General features: G+C 32.3%; 1 protein-coding gene across 11 annotated transcripts in view; it reads left to right on the top strand.

Moving 5' to 3' along the window:
* Positions 1 to 24,146, top strand: part of CD36 (CD36 molecule (CD36 blood group)) — a 76,745-nt gene that overhangs the window by 45,877 nt on the left and 6,722 nt on the right. For 7 of the 11 annotated variants that reach the window (XM_054564380.1, XM_054564379.1, XM_054564384.1 and 4 more), the window contains 9 exons: positions 786 to 879; positions 1,366 to 1,559; positions 11,224 to 11,384; positions 15,215 to 15,362; positions 15,754 to 15,933; positions 17,197 to 17,288; positions 19,434 to 19,480; positions 22,140 to 22,209; positions 23,332 to 23,519. In XM_054564380.1, coding sequence (XP_054420355.1) covers positions 1,440 to 1,559; positions 11,224 to 11,384; positions 15,215 to 15,362; positions 15,754 to 15,933; positions 17,197 to 17,288; positions 19,434 to 19,480; positions 22,140 to 22,209; positions 23,332 to 23,519 — 1,006 coding nt within the window. In that variant the 5' untranslated portion in view covers positions 786 to 879; positions 1,366 to 1,439. The remainder of the gene's footprint in view (positions 1 to 785; positions 880 to 1,365; positions 1,560 to 11,223; positions 11,385 to 15,214; positions 15,363 to 15,753; positions 15,934 to 17,196; positions 17,289 to 19,433; positions 19,481 to 22,139; positions 22,210 to 23,331; positions 23,520 to 24,146) is intronic. The other 4 variants (XM_054564385.1, XM_054564388.1, XM_054564387.1 and 1 more) reach the window with 1 other exon arrangement.

The raw sequence follows: 24,146 nt of genomic DNA, 5'->3' as shown, positions 1-24,146 counted from the left end.
GAAATCTGAGACCATAACAAAATATAATTTTTTATTATTACATTTACAGTGTTGACAAAAATGTGCTGTGTATGACTCCTTTTTTTTTTGTAGCCTGCATTCTGTTGGCATTTATATCTTCCTTAGTTATAGGCATTTTGAAGTAGGGAAGATTTGTGTATAAACTACAAAGCACATTTTGACTATTTATCAATGTCAAGTCAACTCCATTTTTAAAAATGCTGTTACAATGATAAAACTCAGGTGAATGTGATTTTAAGTATTAGTCAGAAGTAATAAACTCTTATTAACTTTGTTACAAGAGGATCCACTCATTTCACCAATTGTTTTCTTCCAATCTTTATGAAATAATCACATAGTAAAAAGATAAAAATATTAAGTGAAATACATACTGACACAAAGTAGTTTATTTTAATATATTGGCATGAATCAGTTGCTATGACAATGTAAATACTATTGCAAATGAATATGTAAAAATTCTTTGAGACTAGTAACAAAGCAATGGGTAGCATTAAAAGTAAGCATCCTCTACATATATATTTTCTTCAAATTCTTTGTACCTTTAGTCTATACAGAAGTCAATTATTAACAATAAAATTGAAAGTAAAGAACATTTCTTCAAAATATTTCAGTGTTTTCAACAATTCAAGAAACAAGTTAGGCATGAGGCCAGTAGTCATGAAAATGGGATTTTCTTTTCATAGTAATGATAATTTGATAATAGTATTCTAAATTTTCTAATATTGTATTTTCCCAATTTACCCATGCTTTTTTTGTTTTAACAGATAGCTGACAAATGATTAAAAGAATTGATTCTTTCTGAGATTCATCAGATCACTTTCTGTAAAGTCCATATCTTTCTGTTCATTTGTGAATAAGGTATAGTAAAGAAAAAGTCTTACCACACTTACTTAGCACTTAGATAGAAAAGACATCAGTCCCCTCATATTTAGTTTGAAGTAGATATCAAGACAGGGTATGGATGGCTATTTGAGTGGAGAAGCCAGATAGAGGGTGAGGGAGCAACTAAGTGTCACAAGCTGAGGGAAGATAGTTGAGGGTGAGAGTACAGTAAGCATGTTCCCCTTAGATAAGACTTCGATGTACCCATAAGGAGAAAATTAGAGAGGAGAATTTCTGAAGAGATGCTGTATATGACAGTGTTTTACTTTCTACCACTGGTAGAGAGTAAAGAGCAAGAAAGGGGAAGATCTAATAAGGAAAATCAGTTTCCTAAAACAAAAAGAAGAATGTGTGTATTGACAACTGGGAAAATAATCTGTTTCTGTAACGTGTTTTCTTTGAACTTTGATCTGTTGGAATTGATATTTAAGCTTCTGCTTTATGATCTCTTTCTAATCATAGAACCAGAGTCCTTGGAAACCTGGAAGTTTAAAAGAAGCAGGTACTAAACCTTAGTTTTCCCCTCAAGAAGAAGAATGGGCTGTGACCGAAACTGCGGGCTCATCGCTGGTGCTGTCATTGGTGCAGTTCTGGCTGTGCTTGGAGGTATTCTAATGCCAGTTGGAGACATGCTTATTGAGAAGACAATTAAAAAGGTACGAGTAGTCTAAAGGATTTTTTTTTGTCATCCTGATTCATTTTTTCTTCTGTCACTTATTTGCTCTGTGTACCTGTTTCATATTTCATGCTGACAACTTTGTCTTCAATACAAAAGTGATTATGAACCACCATAACTGTACATGATAGAGAAATATAAAAATTATAACACATATTTACCAAGAATGAATTGCTGTCTTAAGTATAAATATTCAAATTCTGAAAGTATAAATATTCAAATTCTGATAAAAGCTATCAGTAGGTAGACAGGTTAGTTGAAATAAGTTTATGTCTAAAGAGTATAATGGTATGCTTTTGAATAAAAAATAGGTAAGTGTGTTTTGTGAGGGTACATGTATAAAAAGTAGATGTACTTTGTTTAATATTGAGAAGAGTATATGTATATTTATAATATATAACAAAACATATAAATATATAAATATATATTATACAGTCATTTAAACATAATTTTGTTTAATAATGAATCAGGAATTTTTGGTAAAACTGGTAAACTATTTTTTATTTGATAAACTGCTACTTTTTATATGTAATAAATATATGCTTATCTTACAAATATTTCCTATTTATAAAGCTTCATGTTTGACTCTTAGAAAATACTTTCAGAAATGTTATATAGGACATATGCCAGTGTCTATGCAGCAGGCAGACTATAGTTTTAACTAAATTAGAGGGATTCAATAGACAGGTTTGCACAACAAACTAGAATTCATTTCCCATCCTAGCTTCTTCTAAGCAGCTTCACACTCACCAACTTTAATTGATTGAGAAAGGAAGACTAGGATAAGGATATACAGATCTGCTGAAGTCCTAAACCAGGGATGGCAAGTTTGAAAGGCTTCAGAAGTTTGGAGACAGAGTTTAAAAAAAAAAAAAGTGAAGCTACAAAGAACAAGATAAAATGAAGAACAGGAAGTATTGTGAACTTGAGAATGTATGCCCTGACTGAAGGCATGTATGTTTCTTTTTTTCAAAACATAATTCTGGCCAAATAAAAGATATCTGAGTACTGGCGTCAGCTCTCAGCCTGGTTAGATGTCAGTGGTCTAGACCGAGTGTTATTAAGTACAGTGAACAATGGAGAACAACAAGAGTTAAACCATAAAATGGGCTATACCTATCAATTCATACTGAAATTTCTGTTACAGCCAAGATCTTTCTCTCTTTATCCATTCACCTCCATTTGACATCTTGCTCTTACTAGGAATCTAAATGAATACCATTATATTTCACTGAAACATTGACTTACCTAACTAATACAAAGAATTAATTTTAAATCTAATCATTCATAATGAAAAGTTACTATTTTCTGATATGTCTTTCTTTAGCTAAAATTATGAAGGTTTTAAAGTTCAAAGAAATAATCTCACTGCACCACTATAGCTGCTCTTTTATTATAAAATTAAAAATATAGGAGATTTTTTTAGGCTATAGTTCTCATGCTTGCATGATATATTTGCTCCATAATAATATAGTAATTTCTGACCTCCCTGTTGCTAACAAATTGTAAATCTTCAGCCCTATGAATTTAACTGAAGAAAAAAATATGGCAAATTGAACGTCATCTCCTTCTTTGGAATTCCCAATTTTCTTGATATTACTTTTGATGTAGTTTGTGAGAGAGGTGATAGTGACATAAAGTTTATGTAACAGTGTTAGATGGCATTGCGTTTGTTCACTTCTCTGTAAACTGAGCTTCCCTTCTGGATCTTTCATAGAGAGAGAACAGAATCAGTGTGTGTGCTAACACACAGACTACAAATTATATTCTGAAAAGGTCCCCAGAATAGAAATATAATAATCTCCCACTGCACCTCATTTTAGACTAAGACTTTTTTTCGGATACATAATCGATGACCAGCAGCTAATTATCGATCATAATTTTTTTCCTCATTCAATGATATTAGTACATATAAGCTCTCTGTCAGATGACATACACACTTCTAGCATCTATTTTAATTGTTTACTATTTATTTCTATGTTCATAATAACTAACCCTGAGAATATAAGAGTTTTGAGGCATTAAAAATTTGCTTTTGTATAGGGACTGAGAGAATAAAATAAATTTTTCTCAACAAATTTAATATTAAACTGGGGGAAAGAATATTGTAAAAAATTATAGAGACCTGTGAGACTCCTAGAACTGAATTCTATAATGTACAGTATGGAAACATAAATGCTATTTAGAAAGAAAACTCTCTTAGTGTATCCAGTAGCTTCAGGAAGAAGGTGAAATTTGAATTGGATTTTGAAGAACTATAGAATTTTGGAAGTTCAAAGAAGGCTGCAATTAAAGGCATGAAAGGATTGATTAACACTATGGAAAAAGTTGTGAAAGTTCAATTAAATATTGTGAAGAGGAAAGGAAGAATATAGAGGATGCACCAAAAATATGGGATTACAAGAGATGATTAGGGAGACAACATCATGGGGTAAGATTTAAAAAGCTTTGAACATCAAGCAGAGGAATATTCAACCAATTATGTATAGTCAATAATTGTTGGTGTATGTTTTCTGGTAGATGTGTAAGAGATAACAAAGCCTGCAGTTAGAGATCAATATCATCAAATGGCTAGTGTTTATTTAGTGCTAAGAGCTTCATATGCATAATTTACTTAATGTTCACAAATACCTATAAGAAAGTACTATTATTTTACCCATTTTACAGTCACAAGACCTTAGAATAGCTTGCCAGCTCACCTAGCCAAAAGGATGAAGGATCAGTTTCAAAACCTAGGTGATCTCAGGTCAGAAACTAGATGATACCCAGTCTCATGCTCTATCTACAATAGAAAGTGTTGGAAATTAGTAAGAAGACCCAAAACAGCAAAACAAGGAAAAGCTATGTAGGACATGACCACTTTCAAAGAGAACATATAACTCTTCTTTAGAAAAATCATTGCATGTTCTGTAACAAAGGCACTCTGTTCTAGTATAATAAAGTACATAGAATGAACTGATGGGTAATGACATGCAGTGGCAGTTTGAATGGAGGGACTAGATTAGGAGAGAGAGGAGGACAAACTACAACATATTCAGTCAAATTACTGAGAGAAATGTACACCTTAAAAGACTACAACACAGATGTTTTATCAATGGTTTCATATGAACATCAGTGAGTATTTCAAAGGTCAGGGTTCAGAGGGATTTTATCATTACTATATGGACTACAGATAAAACTATACAGTACATTTGCTTGCCAGAGAGTTTGAATGTAGAGACAAAGGAGCAGAGAGATAACTATGTGATTTGTGCATAATTCGGTGGTTGAAGACGAAGCAGAAAAGGGAAAGAAATGATTTGCTATGAAGAAATAAAGACTAGAGTGCAATATTTTGGCAGCTGATAAGAAGCCGGAACTCAATGAAAGAGAATAAAATGTACTCAGGCAGAAGAAAATTAAGGAAATATGGTTAAAACATGGTCACTAAGATTTTGAAAGTGTAATTTCAGTAGGATAGGGTAAAAAAAAAGGGGATAAAATAAGGAATGGAGTGTTTCCTTTCTTGTTTTGAAATGAGGGTTTTCTGTGCAACCTTTTACAAGACCAAAGGGAATAGTATGAATCTAGACTCTGGAAGAAGAAGGAGATACAGAACTGAAATTTGAGAGAAGAAAAAGTTAGAAAAACCTATTAAATAGTAGTTTACACTGTACCCCAGCTACATGACCTTCAAATAAGACATCAGAATCCCTTCAATGATCAGGGTCTGTGGTCCATTTACAACTGAGCCTGATTTTCTTCTCACATTTCTACATAACCATGTTTGATCTTGACAGTTTCAGTCACAGAAAGATACTGGGACTGTTTTCTTTGCTTACATAAGATTGTTTCTTTTTTTTTCTTTAGTATTACAGAACTATTTTATTTAAATAAGACTGACACATGCATCCATTTGGCATATAGTAAAAGTCAAATGTCTGAATCATGTACAAACTCAGAGAGCCAAGTGTCTTACCCCAGCCTCAGGAGCACTTAGGTTAATGCAGTTATTGTATTAATATCTAATACAAGTTTTCGTAGTGGTCATTTTTTTGTTTATCATTTAAACTCATTGAAGATTATTTTCTTCATTCAATTGACTAACACCATATGGGGAAAGTTATTACCTGTACACAAACACCATTAAAAAAAGAACAAGTATTTAATTGCAAAATGTCAGAAAATCATCTTATATTGTTGTTATTTATAAACTATCAAGTCATAATTTTATGATACCTTCCAGTTCTAAAAGATGGCACCCTGACACTAACATTTGAAATGGTCTAAAATAGCTCATTGTCCTTCCTTTGTGTGTGTGGGTATATTTTTTAATTTTTAGCCAAGGATATGTTTATCAATTTGAGAGAGAGAAACATTGATGTGAAAGAGAAATAGCCATCATTTGCTTCCCATATGTGCCTTGACCACAGATCAAACCCACAACCTAGGTACATGACCAGACTGGATATCAAACCCACAACCTTTGGGTACACAGAATGATGCTCAAACCAACTGAGCCGTCCAGCCAGGGCTATACATATATTTTTTACTCTTTATTTCCAAGGAATGTTTTTTAGGGACTTTATGCTTTTTTTATGGATTACAGTGGAAAACATTCTTTCTCTCCTGTAGTTCTTAATAGATTTGTATTGAGCCAGCAGATTTATACAATCTTACCAGGGAGACTAAGAGTCAATGGCTTAAGCTGTGACAAGTGTGGAAACTACCAAAGGACTTTGAAAAATGTCAGAGTTCTGCCACCACTTACAAAAGATAATTCATCACTCAACTTTGTTAATGCCACTTGATAAAAGTTTAGTGAATGTTGTGTAACATAAATAATTTCAAATAAATTTTAATTTAATTTCCCTATTATATTAACTGTAGACCACCAAGAAGGGAATAAAAGTTTTCTTTTGAAGACTTTTCTATTGAAAGATTAATGTTCAATTATATCATCATTTAATTATACCATCTTTTCTTCCTCTAATTCTTGAAAAGAATAATTTTTAATAGCTTGTAATAAATGCTTTCAGATAAAATAAATTAAAATAATAATTTACGTTCATTAAAATGACCAGACTCTCAAATCAATAGGCCCTATTTCAATAATATAAATTAATTTATATTTATATTCATTTCATAATATATGCTTATAGTATTTCTAGGTATAATAAAAATCATTTGTATATTTTATGGTATTTAAAAAGTTCAAAAAGAGATGCCTGACGTGATAGTTGTTAAAGAAGGTAGACTTTTTAAAAATTTAATGACAATACATGAGTACATGAAATATATCGCCAATTAATGTAGCAGTAAAAAATGGATTAAACACTAGAAATATTTTCATTTTAACAGGAATAATAAAATCACTTAAAAACAATGTTTCAAGAAATAGTTGGTAAGAATATATAATTCTCTTCCTCCAACCAGTGTAATAACATTGTTTACTTCTTATGCTACGCATAAAAATCTCCCACTTTAGGTTCTCACATAAATTCTTGAAGGTTAATTTTCTGGGTTTAGAAATACTAAATTCAATCTGATTCAGTAAATTTTTTTTTTTTAATTAATTTATTTACTTTTTAAATACATTTTCTTCTTCCCCCCTCTTCTTCCCCTCTTCTCCTAGTGTATTCGTAAATATTCTTGGTTTTGATTGATAACTTGATAACCTGAAACTAAAACCCTTTTTCGATTCAACACCACTAATACTCTAATTTATTCTTTTTCTCTTGGTGCACTCACACACATGCATGTGGAAATGAGAGATATTTTTTTTAACGTGGGAACACTGCTTCTAACTGGTCCTGACAGAACAAATTGTGGTAGTGAGTGGGGAGAAAAAGATTACTTTTCATACATTTCCATTTTTTAAGCAACTTTTGATTTCATTGCACTATAAATGTTGAAATGATTAAGTAGCAGAGAAACAAGTTTCACAGGATTATTACACAAGTTATTGCCACATGCCTTGTTCAGCTAGTAAGTAATAGAAATGAAGCAGTTAGAACAGTCTGGAAGTAAATGATATTAGCATTTTCCCTCTTAAAGAATAGATAGGCTTTGTATAGTAGTAATAGTTAACGTGTTTATTGAATGCTTGCTATGTGCTAACAGTGTCAGCACTGTTCTAAGTGTTCACATTTATTAATACTTGTAACAAACGATGAGGGTAAATATTTAATTAAACTATATTCAACTAATTCTGACTTTCAGAGGTTCTAATTTCATATGGTTTGATATTATTATTCCCATTTGATGGGTGGGAAAACTGAGGTACAAAGTAATTTAATAACCTGCCTGAGTTTAAATGGTTATAACAGAACCAAACTGAGGATCAAATTCATAGCATCTTAGATTCATTCTTTATCACTTCACTATGCTTTGAGGGAAGAAGCCAGTGTGCTTGGTCAGGATGAGGGTAGGATAAGGGAATCTAACTCATAGAGTAAAATCTGCTATACAAGATTCTGCCTCTTAGTGTTTTATAATATCCTTGAGAAATGGGACAATATATTTTCTACAAATGTACTGTCATACTCTGCACATGGGAAAATATCAAGGGCATTTTAAGAATTACATATACCAAAATTGTCAGTTGTGTAGTACTGTTTTCTTGCAACAGCAATAATCAAGTGAGCATGTGACTAGATAGAAAATATTACTGTCACAAACATCTCCCTTCAATATAATGAAAGGTCAATGACTTTCAAACCCAGCTGGAGACTACGCCACATGAGTCATCAGGTTGGACTCCAGCCATTCCTAAGGCTAGGTAGTCTGTATACTTAAAGTTAGGGACAGATACTGATGCACACATCAACCAAGTGAGATGATCTTAAACTATATTACTTTCTCTGTGCACATAATGATCAGCTTTATACTTCAAATTTAGTGAAAGATTTGCAGAATAGACCAGATAATCCAAATCCAATTTAAAATTAAGGACTTTTAAATTCATAAAGGATGTAAAATCTTTTGCTCCTTTTAGAAAGAACATATGACATATTTAGTCTTGGTAGTCAAGTGGCTATTATTGAGTAGTGTTTAGGACCAAAAAAAAACTGAATTCATATTTTGACTGCTTCAATATTTTCCTTTGTCATTAAACACATCATGATGTTATGGAAACTATACAAAATTGTACTAAAAAGAACTTGATTCTATATTATCTGCTACTAAATTGTCACATGTCATTGAATAAAATATCTGTTTTCTCTAGGATCCATTTCTACCTCTGAAAAAATGGACAGGGTTAGGTGACGCTAACTTTCGCACTTGACAATTCAATGCATTCCCTTTAAATATTTGTGTTTCAATGCTCCCATTTTTGAAAAATATCTTCAGATAAACAATTAAGGCAAAGTGACTTATGGCTCTTAGAGAAAAGGCATATTACACTTACCATGTCCTCTGACATTAAATGCATGTGCATTAGAGTTGGGGATGGATTCTGTGCTGCCAAGAACATTCTATCACAGTCTCTTTTCAATTCTGTAAGCATTTATTGATTTTATTTCATTAAGAACTAAAATAAAATATGTGCCTTGAGAGGTACATGATAAATTGATATTACATTAGTCCTTAAGATTCTTAGAGTGCGAGAGTAACGTACATATATAGGTTCATGTGTGTTTTTTCCCTCATAAGTCTCTTGAAATGGGTAGATTAATACATCTCTCAGCTTCTATATAGATTTCACCTTCAACATCTTCATTAAACATCTTTACATTTAGAAGAATAGCTGTAGTACATTATCTATAGGTAATTTCATCTTAATATTGGGCTTGTTAGTATAGAAATCAAACTTTCTGGGAACAAATGTAAAGTTTTTCAAGGACAATTGATCGTAAAAGTAATAGAATCTACCATCACTTTAGCAGCTCCAATATACCCAGTGTAAATGCTTGCAACAGAAAGGATTTTGTAATGGTGTTTTAGTTGGGTGCCCTGTTCTTCTCTAAGGAATTCCCTTATTCTCTGCTTTAAGCAATAAGTTAAGTTCCCTGAAGATATGAAAGTCTATTTGACTTTTACCAACCAAGTACAGAGGGGACAGAAAAAAAAAAAAGTAATAGAGTGGTATAAAAGAGGACTAGTCTAAAGGTCAGAGACTGGGATTTTCCTTGTGATTCTCCTGTGATGTGCCTAGGTTTTTTTTTAGGTCAGCCACCTGGTTTCTCACAGCTTCAACATGTGCCACTAGGAAATGTGATAGTAATGTCCAATGTCCTTTCCTGATTCATCGTTCTATGAATTGATGCTTCCAGGTGAAGGAAACAAATAGATCAGATTTTTCCTATATTCATGGGCTACTTTAGGTTCATTTTCTATGAAATAGTTTTCTTCCTCTTCCTCCAGCACACTAAGATAAGTTGGAGCTTTCCATCTGGGCATTTTTTCCAAGGTTCTTAATTGGAAATATTGCTGGCTACAAAATCACCTTTGTTGGCACTAGTTACTATAGCCTTATAGATTTCTGGCTCAAAAGCCATGGAAGGCAACTGGGTCAGTAAATGAAACTCCCTTATTTTATAGAAAATGAAATTAACCCTGAGGGGTTTGGTGACTTTCCACTCAGTCCCACAGATCTTAAAAGAAAGAACATATTTCTAATATACTTTCAGATTCTGTCATTGGTATTGTTTTTCTACTATGAAAGGGAGTCAATAATTTTTAATGGATTTCATGAAAGACTGTTAGGACAACCTTCTTATTTAATACTTTTATTTAAAACATAGTAATCTAATAATAATGAATTAGCACTGGCAGTGTGGGCCAGTTGATGGGAGCATCATCCCATACACCAAAAGTTGAGGGTTTGATTCCTTGTCAGGGCACATACTTAGGTTGCTAGTTTGATCTCTGGTTGGGGTGTGAATGAGAGGCAAACAATTGATGTTTCTCTCTCACATTGACATCTCTGTCTCTCTCTCCCGCTCTCTCTCTCTCTTTCTTCCTCTCTCTCTGAAATCAATAAATATATCCTCAGGTGAGGATTTGAAAACTTAATTATTGTTATAATTTATGAAAACATACTATTGGGTTGCTGCTAATACATTGAGAGTTTGGGAAGCCATATTGAGCAGGATTTTGAAGTGGGGGAGTCATATTTGTGTTTTTTTATTCAGAAGTATCTGTTTTATTAATTTAATAAATGTCAAGTGATTATCTCCTGAAGTGTCCAACTTTTAAAGAAAAGGAAAAAGCTTCCATTACCACTAGATTTTTCTCTGTTTTTCTGTTTTGCCACATCAGTCCAACTCAATGAGGGCAGAAGAAAAATTAGTGTTCTACCTGATAAGAACTTTCTGGAACAACTTTAATAAAATTGGTTAATAAATTATGTTACTAACTGTTGCAATATTGCCATAGAGTCACTCTCTAAGGTTTGCCAATAATTGGCCTTAAGATCATCAGACATGTCTGCAGTATTACACACAGATTCTTTGTGTCAAAGATTAGATAAAGAAGTTGAAGATGCTATAATATTATAATTTGTTGGAACATTTCTATTGCAAGTGTATGGTAAAATCACAAAGGTTCTCATGTACATGGTACTTAAGGTCTTTTCATTGGGTAACTAAAGGTTAAAATGCTCAGAAGTGCCCTTCCTTACTACAAAGAAATAACCCAAACTTGTTTTTATCTTTTAATAGGAAGTTGTCCTTGAAGAAGGTACAACTGCTTATAAAAACTGGATTAAAACAGGCACCGATATTTACAGACAGTTTTGGATCTTTGATGTGCAAAATCCAGAAGAAGTGACACTTAACAGCAGCAATATTAAGGTTAAGGAAATGGGGCCTTATACATATAGGTGAGTAAGTCCCCACAAGTAAGTGGCACTCTTTCATTGATTATATATATTTGTGAAAAAGACTTCTGCTTAATAAATGCCACTGACTTGAAATGTATTTATATTATCTTACCAATGATATACATTGAATATTTTGTTTCTGCCTATATAAAATCCTAACCTAAGAATTTAATCCTTATAAGAGATACAGATTTTAGTATAAATTGACCAGCATCAAATAACTGCCCTACATTTAAGAAGTTATAGGTGTTTTAAAGTTGTGGAATATATTTTCAACCACTGTGAAATATGCATGCTCAATAGGAAAAAATCTATCAGAATTTTTAAAACTGGAGTATTTTTAAATTTTTAAATTGAATGTATAGATTACATCAATGGTTCTCAAAGTGTGGTCCCAGGGCTAGCAGCATCAGCATCACCTGGGAACTTAGTAGAAATGCAAATTCTCAAACTCTGCCCCATACCAAATGAATCAGAGCCTCTTGGGTTGGAAACCAGCATAGGTTTTACAGACCCTGCTGGGTGACTCCAGTACACACTCAAATTTGAGAACCAAACATTATACTGATTTTATATAGCTATAGTACTTGCTAAGGATTTCTGTTCAATCTAATTCCCAGGTCAAACTGAGACTTCTATTTGATTAGCAGTTTCCTTATTATATATATTTGTTCAGTACCGAGGCTGCATATGCTATATCTTTATCCTACATTCCTTACAGTTTAACACACTTTTGAACAGCATCTTGGGCTGTTAGAACTAAGGGGAAATAATTAGCCAGAACTTTTCATTTTGTAATTAAACAAAACTGACACCAGGGGATGTGATGTGATTTGTTCATGTTCACACAGACCTGGGAACTGGGAACTCCTAGATTTTTGTATATATTTTCTCCTGATTAAGTTATAGAGTATCTTTTTTCCCCCCACTATCAAAGTAAAAAGTGGGAAAGAATGAGGTACCAAAAACTACCCTTAACCAAGGATCAGGCGTATGTTTGTAGATCCACATGGGAACACAATTAGGTTCTGCTAAATTACTTGGTCTGCAAATCAATGATTTTTTTCCTCAAGGATTACCACTAGTTATATACCATGATCAATTCTTACCATAAAATATATATTTCAATCATTTCTTATAATTTATAATTTTAGTACATCTTTTGTTTTAGATCATCTATAATTGTATAATGGTTTTCTCTCTATGTATTATGTTTCTCAATTAACAACTCACACTCAAAATATAATGAAGTAACGAGAGTTGTGAGGGAAGAGCCTATGGTGGCAGCAGAGGACGTATAGAAGGCCCGGGTGTCCACTGTGTCCTCGCAATTATCCCAGATCCCCTGTCTCTGTGCACATGTCTGTAACTAGGTACAACTCTGTCAAATAAAACTGAGCTTTTATTGTTAGAAAACAAAAGCTTACCTTAGAAAGTATTTTTATTTCTTCATGGCCTTATAGTTTTACGTTATTATCAAAAGCCTATATAAATATCTTGTTCCAAAAAAATATGTTGTAGCTATGATGAGTACCCATGAAAATCTAGAATTCACATGTGCCATCATGAATATATAAGCATATTGTTTAAAAATTATAACCTGATGAATTGAATACATGTAAGGAAAGAGAGTGGTTGTTAGAATTTGAAAACTTACATGTTCTGTTTAAATTTTTACATGTTTCTGGGGAGGTTGTTTTTTTCCTTTACAGATTTTACTTGTAATATGGGGAAACAATCATAATATTGAATCTAGTCCTAGTCCTGCTCTGATAGGTGACAAGTAATACATATTTTATTCCTAGAGGCTTTAACCTCTATCTCTAAGGGACAAAACGGGGAAGGTGGGGTTAGATGAACGCAATTTATTTGGAGAGGCAATGATGGGATGGTTGAAGAAGGGAAGTTGGATTTGCAGTTACTGTTTATAAACGATAATCTTCTAATTATATAACAATGCTTAAGGTATTTCTGATCATGTTGCAGTCATCTTGTCCCAATATCACCAAAATTGAGTCATTAGTGTCTGTTAGGATACCTTAAACAATGGGAAAACCACCTTTTAGGAAAAGTTAATAGCTTGAGAATGTTCTGCCTGTTGAGCTGACCCTACTTCCCCATAAGTTATGTTCAGAATCCAGTTGAAATTAGAAGCATAGGAGGGTATTCTTTCTGAAACAGAACTGCAGACTTATTTGGCTGATGGCTACTTACGTGACTTTGATGAAACTTTGATTGACAAGGTATGATGTAGGTCAGAGCATAAAATTTCCTGGATTGAGATCTTAATTACATATATCCCAACCTACACCATTTCTATAATCTCTATGAATATGTAGTAATTCTTTCACAATATTCACAGATCAAACTTTTTTTTTTTGTTTTTTGTTTTGGTTACTTTGTTTTGGCAGGAATACAAAGAAAGCAGTCTCAGGCAAAATATAAGGCGAATTTCTTCCTTTGACTTTCTTAACCAACACTTCCCAAAACCTGTATACATTCTAATTTTTAAACAAACAAACAAAATGCATGATTATGTTCCCTTTTTAAAAACACATTCTATTAACAGGCCTGTTTAAAGGCTTTTTCTCAGTGAATGCCACCTTCTGGTTCAATGTTGTAAGTACAATTTAAGTAAGCTCTAGCATTTAGGTCACAATTTTTTAGCTAATATATACACATGTATATTCCTGAAGATTGAAGTATTTCAATGTTAAATATTAATAATATGTAATATAATTTTAAAATACAGTTATATAAGAGAAAAATCGTAATTGCCTACTAATAAACTGTCCTGGGTGCTGTTTTAGATTTTAATACTGGTTGTCTTCAGTACTCCAATAAGAATAAATAATAAAGCTTTGATGAAATTATATTAAAAATAAAATGTTCCTAGATGATTGGCAGTTCTTTTTTGAAAGAATGTGATCCATTAATTAATTTATTCATTCAAAAAATATTTATCAAGAACTCATCATGCACCCAGCACTGTGCTGAGGTTACAATACACACATGATTCATACCCTACATAAATTTACACTTTTATTAAACCTCAGCAAAGAGTATTGTTTTTTACATTTCAGTACCTTTTCTTTCAGTATTTACCTTCGTTATCTACTCATCTTACATCATACATATTCAAATACATGATAATACAGTGAATGATGTATACATTATTTCATCTTAGTGATTATCTTGTAAGTTAAAAATATTTTTCTCCATAATAATCACCCTTCAACACACTTATAAAATGTAGTTGGTACTTTGAAGCCTAGAGATGTTAGGGCCAAGAGCTTAGCACTAATCAGCATTTAATGTATGGGAAAGGGAGGGAAATTGGTCTCAGAAAGGAAATTATCCTTACTCTCTCACTTCATAATTCAATCAAATTCAACCATATATATTTCTAAAAATACATTATGTTCTTCTTCCTTTATATGTTCCACTTCCTAACCTATTTCACCTAAATGAACTTCTCTTTGCAGTTCCAACCACTTACATGGAATTGCTACAAAATGTGTCTTGACCCTTATCACCACCATGACCATCCCAAGCCTGTTTTGTATCTGTCCTATGTTTTACCATGGACTCTGTATAAACTCGTGTGATAACTCATATCACTCCTCCCCTGCCAGGCAAATTTAAGACCAGCTTTTCTGATTTGCTAGAGACCCAGCATTGACATCTTTACCATTCGAACCCAATTGTTTAGCATTATTTCTGACATATTCTATGTACTAAAAAAAAGCTTGTTGTACTAATGAATAGCATTTGAGAACTATGTTCACTTGACACAATAATTTTGAATTTTATTTGCTTCTGTATTTCAGAGTTCGTTATCTAGCCAAGGAAAATGTAACCCATGACTCTCAGAAGAACACAGTCTCTTTTGTACAGCCCAATGGTGCCATCTTTGAACCTTCGCTGTCAATTGGATCAGAGAATGACACTTACACAGTTCTCAATTTGGCTATAGCTGTGAGTAGACAAACAAAATTATTTGTTTTGAATTACTCTAAAATCTCCTTATTGGAACTATCAATAGATAGTTTTTATTTTGTCTCTATGTCGTTAGATGAATGAAGTTTTGGTCATTAGAAAAGATGAGAAAAAATCAACTGAATCAACCACTTAAAGTGTAACATTAAAAAAATAAGACTTTGAATATCTTCTTGTGGCTGACACTGTGCTCAAGTGTCTTTATCTAGGGATTAGACAAATTAGACTTTTAGTTCTGGCAAGATTTGGCAGTAATTTTAGAGATATAGTTTTTAAAATTGTATTAAACCTAATTGTAGTATTTAATCTATTTATTTGTTAAATATTTAATACTGCAAATGGTGTCTTAAATAGTGTTATTTTTTTGTAGGCTGTACCCCATCTCTATCCAAATGCATTTGTTCAAACGATACTCAATTCACTTATCAAAAGGTCAAAGTCAACTCTGTTTCAAAGGAGAAGTGTGAAAGAAATATTGTGGGGCTACACAGATCCATTCCTGAGTTTGGTGCCAAACCCTATTAGTACAACAGTTGGTGTGTTTTATCCTGTGAGTACCAAATATGAATGTTGATATTGTTATACTTTAATTGGATAAATATAATGGCATTGGAAATTCATAATTTTATAATTTAGTGTGTTAACCCTATTTGTTATCTTGGAATATATATTCTAATCCTTAGAAAGTCTTTATCTCACATGGCTTCAGGATTCTAAGTTCAGAAAATGTACTTATCTATTAAATTTAACAATTAAATTTAAAATTAAGAAGCTGATATTTAATCAAGTTTTCATTCTTCAATAAATACACAATTTGTCTAAAATTAAATTATAAGCTGGTAAGGCTTTGAGCACTTTTTTCCGTTTTAATTTACCTTCTCAAAAATATCGTTTAATACCGTATTTTTTATTTTGTTAAATGTATTCATTCTATCATTCCTTCTTTTCTAAACCTCTTATAAATTGTTTTGATATAAATTTAAAAGCCTAAATTTGTACACACTAGATTGATAAATGCCCTATTTCATGGAGTTTGTTAATAAGAACTTCTAGTGGTCTATAATATCATGAAATAACAGTTTGTAGATTAAGGAAAACATGAATTTAGTAATAGACTTAGCTACAGCTTAATATTTTGAATTATAAATAGGACAAACTGACCCTTGAATTGGAATTTTGACTATGATTTGGCACTCTATTTGATATTAGTTATATTCTCCAGTTCATTTTTATTTTACTGTAAGCTAGTGTTTATGATTGCAACATTATCTATCAATTAAAATTAAGTATCATTGTAGAGAGTCTTAAGGGATCAGAGATTCAGTTATTATTTTTTAACTCAAATATTCATAACCATTTCCTTGGATAATTCTGTTTTTAATTTTGTATACCTAATTTTTGGTAACCACTTATTCAGGATCATAATATTTAGAATACCTCTAGAAATCTATCATTGCTCTCAAAGGTTTTGTTCAAATCACCTCACTTCAATATATTAGTAGTAATTGAAATTGTCTCACTGGCTTAATTATGACAAAGAGTACTAGAGTCTGAATTATATACACTTCTGATGTGTTTTCTTTCTTTATCTCAGCATCTAGCACTTATTTCTAGGCATCTTTTATATTCTATCTTTTTAACATGTTAAAGACCAATAATTTTAAAATTTCATTGCGTATATGTTTTAAAACATATAAAATAATTATGAATAACCAGTCTTTGAGAAATGCGAAAGTGAGTTAATTACATATTTTATAACTTGGAGAGTATGGGTTGTTTTAAAGGTATTTTTTTCTTGTACATGTCTTTTTAGTACAACAACACTGTAGATGGAGTTTATACTGTTTTCAATGGAAAAGATAACGTAAACAAAGTTGCTGTAATTGACACTTACAAAGGTAAAAAGTAAGTATCCAGGTAAAGTGTGTGTGCCTGCATTACGAGGGTACTTTAAAGCAGGAGTGGTGTTCATTTAACTGGGAAAGCACAGCATAGACACCCACCTATGAAACAGATCTGTCTGTATCTCAGCCCTGAAAACTCCTCTTCTACCGGGCATTAACGCTTTAGTTATGACAGCTAGTCACACACTAGTGCCTAGCTGCTAAAAGTCAGCCCGATTTTAGGGTTTGGTTTACCTGTATGTACAGATTCCCTTACATTAAGAAATCCAAAGGGACTGTTTCCATTTCTGCTGCATAACCAGCCTAATGGAGCACCCAACCAATTAGATAACCACAAAATGAAATGGGAGAAAATCAGTGTATCAACTGACCATCTAGTAGGTATAAAAATATTTTTACTGGGTTTTTTAACTTTTTTTATTCAGCATATCAAGTAAAAATTGTTCATTACATTGGCATGCCCTAATGTGTCTATAAAGATAAAAGCTTAATGAATCCATGCAAACTTTTCCCTTCAAGAATTTCTCAAAATTATTTCTTGTTTGATAACTCAGCTTTTTAAAATTCTTATCCATTCAAATATAAAATTAGTGTTTCAAGTAGTTTTAAAATTTACATATTAAACTTGAAAATAAAGAGCTTAAGTAACCACTTCTTTACATCTGACTATAATAAATGAAAATTGACTCCAACAGTTACGTACTCACTAGTGTAGTTCTTTTTCTTATACAGAGTCCATAGTCACATACTTTTATAGAAAAGTCTAGTGGAGGAAAACAAATACTTCTACATGTTCATTTCAGGGAAAACCACAGTACTGTTTATATATTGAGGAAAGTGAACATTTCCTCCATTTCAATATTACCGCAAGATTTTGAGGAGAGTTGCTAAGTGCTCCTAACTGCAGTAAGAATTTCCCATCAGTTAAAGATTATAATAAAGTTAGTTTAACTGAGTGTGGCAACACTGAGCATGATTAACAGCTTATTCTATTTTTAAAAAGAACCATCAACTTGCACTGACATCTCACTGGATGATATGTTAGGAATAAGGAAAAAAAAACATTTTTCCATCACCAAAAGTGGCTGAAAATACAGAGAAACTATTAATACTATGTTTGTTATTGCTTTCATATGTATATGAAAGCAACTGATTACTATTCACATCTTTTGTAAATACTGTATAGGAAATAATTTAAAATTGAAAAAATAAAAATATCAAAGTAATTACAAAAGGTAAATCATACTTCCACGTGAGGTCTCAAGTTGAGGTAGAATCAATGAAGTTGCAAGACAGGGCCATCCATTTTGAATAAGGTGGACAGAATGAGAGAGAAAAGAACAACAAAAAACAAGGTTAGATGTCTCTTGGTCGTGAAAAATGTATGAAAAGATGGACATTCTGAATTAGAATTGAGAAAAGGCAGCACCATGAACTTAGAGTGTGGTTAGATCTAGCTGACTGTAGTCCTTGAAGAAAAGCAAAGTATACATATGCCTATTAATTTAAGAATTAAGATTTTAAAGAGCAAAATACATATATTGCTTTTAATCTTATCTAGACAGCTCGGTGTACATGAATAAACTCTGTCCTCCTTTAATGCCAGCTCATGCCAGAGTTAAAAGGAAGGGAAGGTATAAATTGACTATCTACATGTTTCCAGTCTCATTGATCAACCATCTGTTTTTCTTTCCTCTTCCCCACTCTCCTCTTCTCCCTCATACAGAGCTTACATCGTTACCCACTGAATATTTTTCTTCTACTCAGTTTGACCTCTCAATGTACTGTCAAATAATTTATTCCTACCATTGGGGAAAAAATCCCTTAAGTAGAGATCTGAATTTCTGGTCAATATTTCTCAATTTTCTTTTTTTCAGAACTGTGTCTATTCCAAATTGTTTCTATTTAAGCAGTTTTTCTATTTTATAATCTGGCTACTTAATGGTACCAGGCATTTAATTTATTTCAACAAGATAAATCTTCAAAGAAAATATGGAAGGAAGGATATAGAACATTTCTTAAACTTAGCATTTATCATGACTAAAATTTATTTTAGCAGAAGTATTGCATCATAGTAAATGGAGTACCATGAGAAAAGTGCTCTTGAAATGAGAATGTTTTTGTTTATTTTCTTCTTATTCATAAGGACTCTCGATTATTGGACAGATTATTGTGACATGGTTAATGGTACAGGTAAGAGCATTTTTCTTTGTAATAATCATAATGAACCTACCTCCCTCTCACCCACAAATTCACTATCAATACCTACAGGCTTCTGAAGATTAGAGTATGTGTTTACCTGTCTTTATACCCCCAGAACATAATTCAGACTCTCTATTCTTATATCTGTTTAGTAAATATCTGTTTAATGTGATAAAATGTCTAAAGATTAACCATCAAGGATTAGCCTTTATTGAATTACTAGGGAAATATTTGATTTGTAAAAACTTTACATAATGAGCTTTTTTCTGGTAATGGAAGTAAGAGGTTTAAAAAAAAAAACTTAGGCAACTGGTTACTATTCACATCTTTTGTAAATACTGTATAGGTAATAATTTAAAATTGAAAAAATAAAAATATCAGAGTAATTACAAAAGGTAAATCATACTTCCACGTGAGGTCTCAAGCTGAGGTAGAATCAATGAATTTGCAAGACAGGGCCATCCATTTTTAATAAGGTGGACAGAATGAGAGAAAAGAACAACAAAAAACAAGGTTAGATGTCTCTTGGTCATGAAAAACATATGAAAAAATGGACATTCTGAATTAGAATTGGGAAAAAGACAGCACCATGAACTCAGAGTGTGGTTAGACCTAGCTGATTTACTCCTTGAAGAAAAGCAAAGTATACATATGCCTGTCAATATAAGAATTAAGATTTTAAAGAGGAATGGGAATCAAATACCATGAGTAACTAAAATCATAGGTAAGCTTTTAAAAACTAAGAAGTAGAGGCAGAAGAATTATATTTATAAAGCTGGTGAGGCAATACCATGTAGGAAAACAATATAATAAAGATGAAGACATCAAATACAAAGTTATGGAAAAAGTAGGGACTGAAAAGTAAACACAAAGAATACCAAAGTATTACTGACTTTGGCAGTTTTACTTAATTTTGTTATCATTCCCTTATGGAAAAACAGAAAAAAACAAACAAACACTTGAGTTTGCTTTGTAAAGCTTTGAGCCATGGGGATGAATGAAAGAAAAAAAAGGAAGAAATTTCTAAATAAAACATTTCTGCAAATAAATTGTAAAGTGTTCCAATACTACTAGCTCTTGTAATTGCATAAGTAAGACACTTCGATCTTTAACTGCAGAGTGAAATACACTGTGCTGTCCCTAAACACTAAAGGGTCCTTTTAGGCTTTAAGAAAAACAAAAATCATTAAACATTTCTTTCCAAAGCTAAGAAGTAGAGAAGTTTTAAAAGAGAAGCTAGAGAAATCATTAATGTCACTAGTATAAATAAATGCGCAACAGGCATGAAGTTCAAGTGTCTAAGAAGGAAACAGAAGTTAAACAAACCAGGAGTGAAGGTAGATTGGACAATGCAGGGTACTCTGATTGTGACACCTGTGAGGTAGATTCTTGGTAATGGCACTAGGGAAAAGAGACAAATGAAACAGAAGTCCCAATGTGTTTTCATCACAATTTACAAATGCTTCCTCTACCTTCATCAGTAAGTTTGAAGAGACATAAAATAAAAATTTTGATAGACACTTGAATGTGGTTTTTTTTAAGATTTTATTTATTTTTAGACAGAAGGAAAAGGAAGGAGAAAGAGAGGGACAGAAACATCAATGTGTGGTTGCCTCCCACATGCCCCACTGCTGGGGACTTGGCCTGCAACCCAGGCTTATGTCCTGAATCGAACCGGCGACCCTTTGGTTCACAGGCCAGAGCTCAATCTACTGAACCACACCAGCCAGGGCTGAATTTTTTTTTGATACCCTGTTAATATCAGCTATTTTTAGTGGTCATAGCCCATGGTAATTGCTAGTACTATTATGATGTAATTAATATTCAGTGATATTCCAGATAGATTTTTAAAGCTTTTCAATGTATTATTTTTCTTTAGTGGTTAAGGTATTGGGAACACAGTTATAGGCAATACTCATTCAGGGTCCTATCTGGAGAGTTTAAGGTAATCTTTAATATTCAATTTTCTTAATGCCAGGATCAAGTTCACTGTGATCTTATTATATTTTACTTATCACAAGAGTATAAATGAAAGGTAATGAGATTACAAGTTGGGGACTTAGCAGAAAAAGAAACTGAAAATCATAAGTTAAGGACAGAACTTACCATTTTGAGTAAGAACATTCAGGGGTGGCCCATTTGGTGATATGTACCTACAGAGGAAATTGAGGAATTATGTTGCTATTTCTTCATATATCCAGTGTGTGCCATAGATCACAACCATAGCAGAAATTCAATAAACTCAAAAAATGCCCTTTCTAGTTTGGTGGATATATTCTCAAACCATTTGCAAAAAATTCTGCATAATGAGCAAACTTTAAAAGATGATTTTAAAAAATATTAGCCATTAGAGCAGGTGAATTAATTACTATAACAAGTATAATGCAAACCAAAAAGGAGTTCCAAATCAATTTCATGGTAAGAATGGTGCCACTCTACTACATGTTCAAATGACAATATTTGGATATATTGGGTTAATTAAAACATACTTTTTTCTTTCTATTTTTTTAAAAATGTGGCTACTAGAGAGTTTTAAAGTTACAAATAAAATTTGCATTATTTAGTTGACCAAGCTGAGATAGAGATTTCTAGATTTTTCTAGGACACAGATTACATCTAATCCCTTGTCACTGGGTTAATTCTTAAATAGATGCAGCTTCATTTCCTCCTTTTGTTGAGAAGACACGGGTACTGCAATTCTTTTCCTCCGACATTTGCAGGTAAGACAAAAACACTGGTATATTTCTGAGTTGGAACTGTTTATCCCAAGTAATAAAATACAGACCAAGAAGCTCATACTTAGTAATATTATTTGAGAAAAATGAAATACACTTAATGAAACTTTTCTTGATTCATTGAAAATAAGTATAATATGGAAGTCATAATGTGTTTATTAATAGCATAAACAATAAAGTACAATAAAAAATTAAGATATGGAAGGATATTATGCATAATATAAATAATTTCTAACCAGAACTCTTTCTTTTACTAAACTAGGATTATGTTTATACTAGTTTATACTTGGCTAGTATAACAGTCAATTCTAGCATTCCATGCCCAATTTTTTTAAAGATGTCCAAAGAAGATGATGTCACTCACAAAACTATGTTAATTAATGTGCTCTACCTCTACTACAGCATCTTTTCAAATTGATGGGGCCTAGTAGATACCAAACAGCACTAGAGCCCAAAGCAATATGCTTGAATCCTAGCCCTGTTCCCAAAGGCTATGTGGTTGTGAGCAAGTACTTACTACCTCTGAATATTTTCCTTATCTGTAAGATTGAAGAAAGCAGTGTTTCTTTACATAAAGTTATATGGAGATTGGAAGAAATATTTATTGAGCCCCAGCACATTATCTGGGTTATTGTGGACACCTGGCGAGTGACAGAGTATAGGACACATTATATCAAGCACAGACATGCACACCCACTGCAAGCAAGAGGTCTTTCTCTCCATGGCTGTTTTGAAAGACAGACATTTTATTTTTATTTCATTACACACACAAAAAAGGATTTGAAGCAGTTATATAAGTATTTAACCTATAAAGAAAATAAGTTATGAGAAATGTCTGTAGTATCAATATACCATGGGACTTCACAAGCAAAAATTATTCTTAGAAGCCTTTGAAAATAAAGGTAAAAATAGCTATTAATAAGGTATTGGGTTCTGGTATGCCTTAAAATTTCACAAGAACTTTTTTAAAAAATTAAAAAAGAGTATAATGAGTATATTGGATTTTTCTAGGGTAAAGCAAGAATATAAATCTAAAAATAAGAAAAAGTGAATCTCTAGAATGTACTTCAGTTTCCTAGAGTGAAGCTCTTTCTTCTCTGTGTTTAGGTCCATCTATGCTGTGTTCACAGCCGAACATGATCTGAAAGGAATTTCTGTGTACAGATTTGGTCTTCCACCCAAGGCCTTTGCATCTCCAGTTCAAAATCCAGATAACCATTGTTTCTGCCTAAACGCAGAGATCACAAATAATTGTACATACTCTGGTTTGCTAGACATTAGCAAATGCAAACAAGGTGAGTAAATGTTCTCAATATTCTAGTTTGTGACATAATTTACAGTATTCTTTAAAATATTACCTGTACCCAGGATCCCTTTCCACCGAAAATTTAAAGCAAGAATTCATTAGGGCAGAAAGTAAGGGCGATAGTAGGCAATTTCTGTTTTGATTTTGTGTTGTGTTCAAGGTTCCAATTGCATTTCAGCACTGCAAAAGTTAATTATATCATATTAATATTTTCCTGTGCTATTTTAGAAATGTCTATTTAGGCTCTTTTCCATTTTTAATTAAGTTATTTATTTATTTATTTATTCATTCATTCTTTTTCTTTTTGAGTTGTATGGGTTCTTTGTATATCTTGGATTTTTGGATTCTAACTACTTATTAGTTATCTTGTCTGCAAACAATTTCTCTCCTTTCCATTTTTTTTTTTTTTATGGTTTCCTTTGCTATGTAGAATCCTTGTGCTTTTTTTAGACTTGGTAAAAGAAAAATAATTCCAGAATCCTTTGGGCATCCCAGTTTATTCATCTGCCATTTTTCTTTTCGTAAAAATAGTACATAAAAATAAGTATATCTTTTGGTATGCCTCCAAAACAAAAATTGACTTACACATAATTTGGGATCTCTCTTGTTTTACTCA

This window comes from Pteronotus mesoamericanus, unplaced genomic scaffold, assembly GCF_021234165.1.
Source record: "Pteronotus mesoamericanus isolate MK-2021 breed Mesoamerican mustached bat unplaced genomic scaffold, CSHL_Meso_final scaffold_85, whole genome shotgun sequence".
Classification (NCBI taxonomy): Eukaryota; Metazoa; Chordata; class Mammalia; order Chiroptera; family Mormoopidae; genus Pteronotus; species Pteronotus mesoamericanus.
This window is presented reverse-complemented; position numbering and strand designations above follow the sequence as displayed.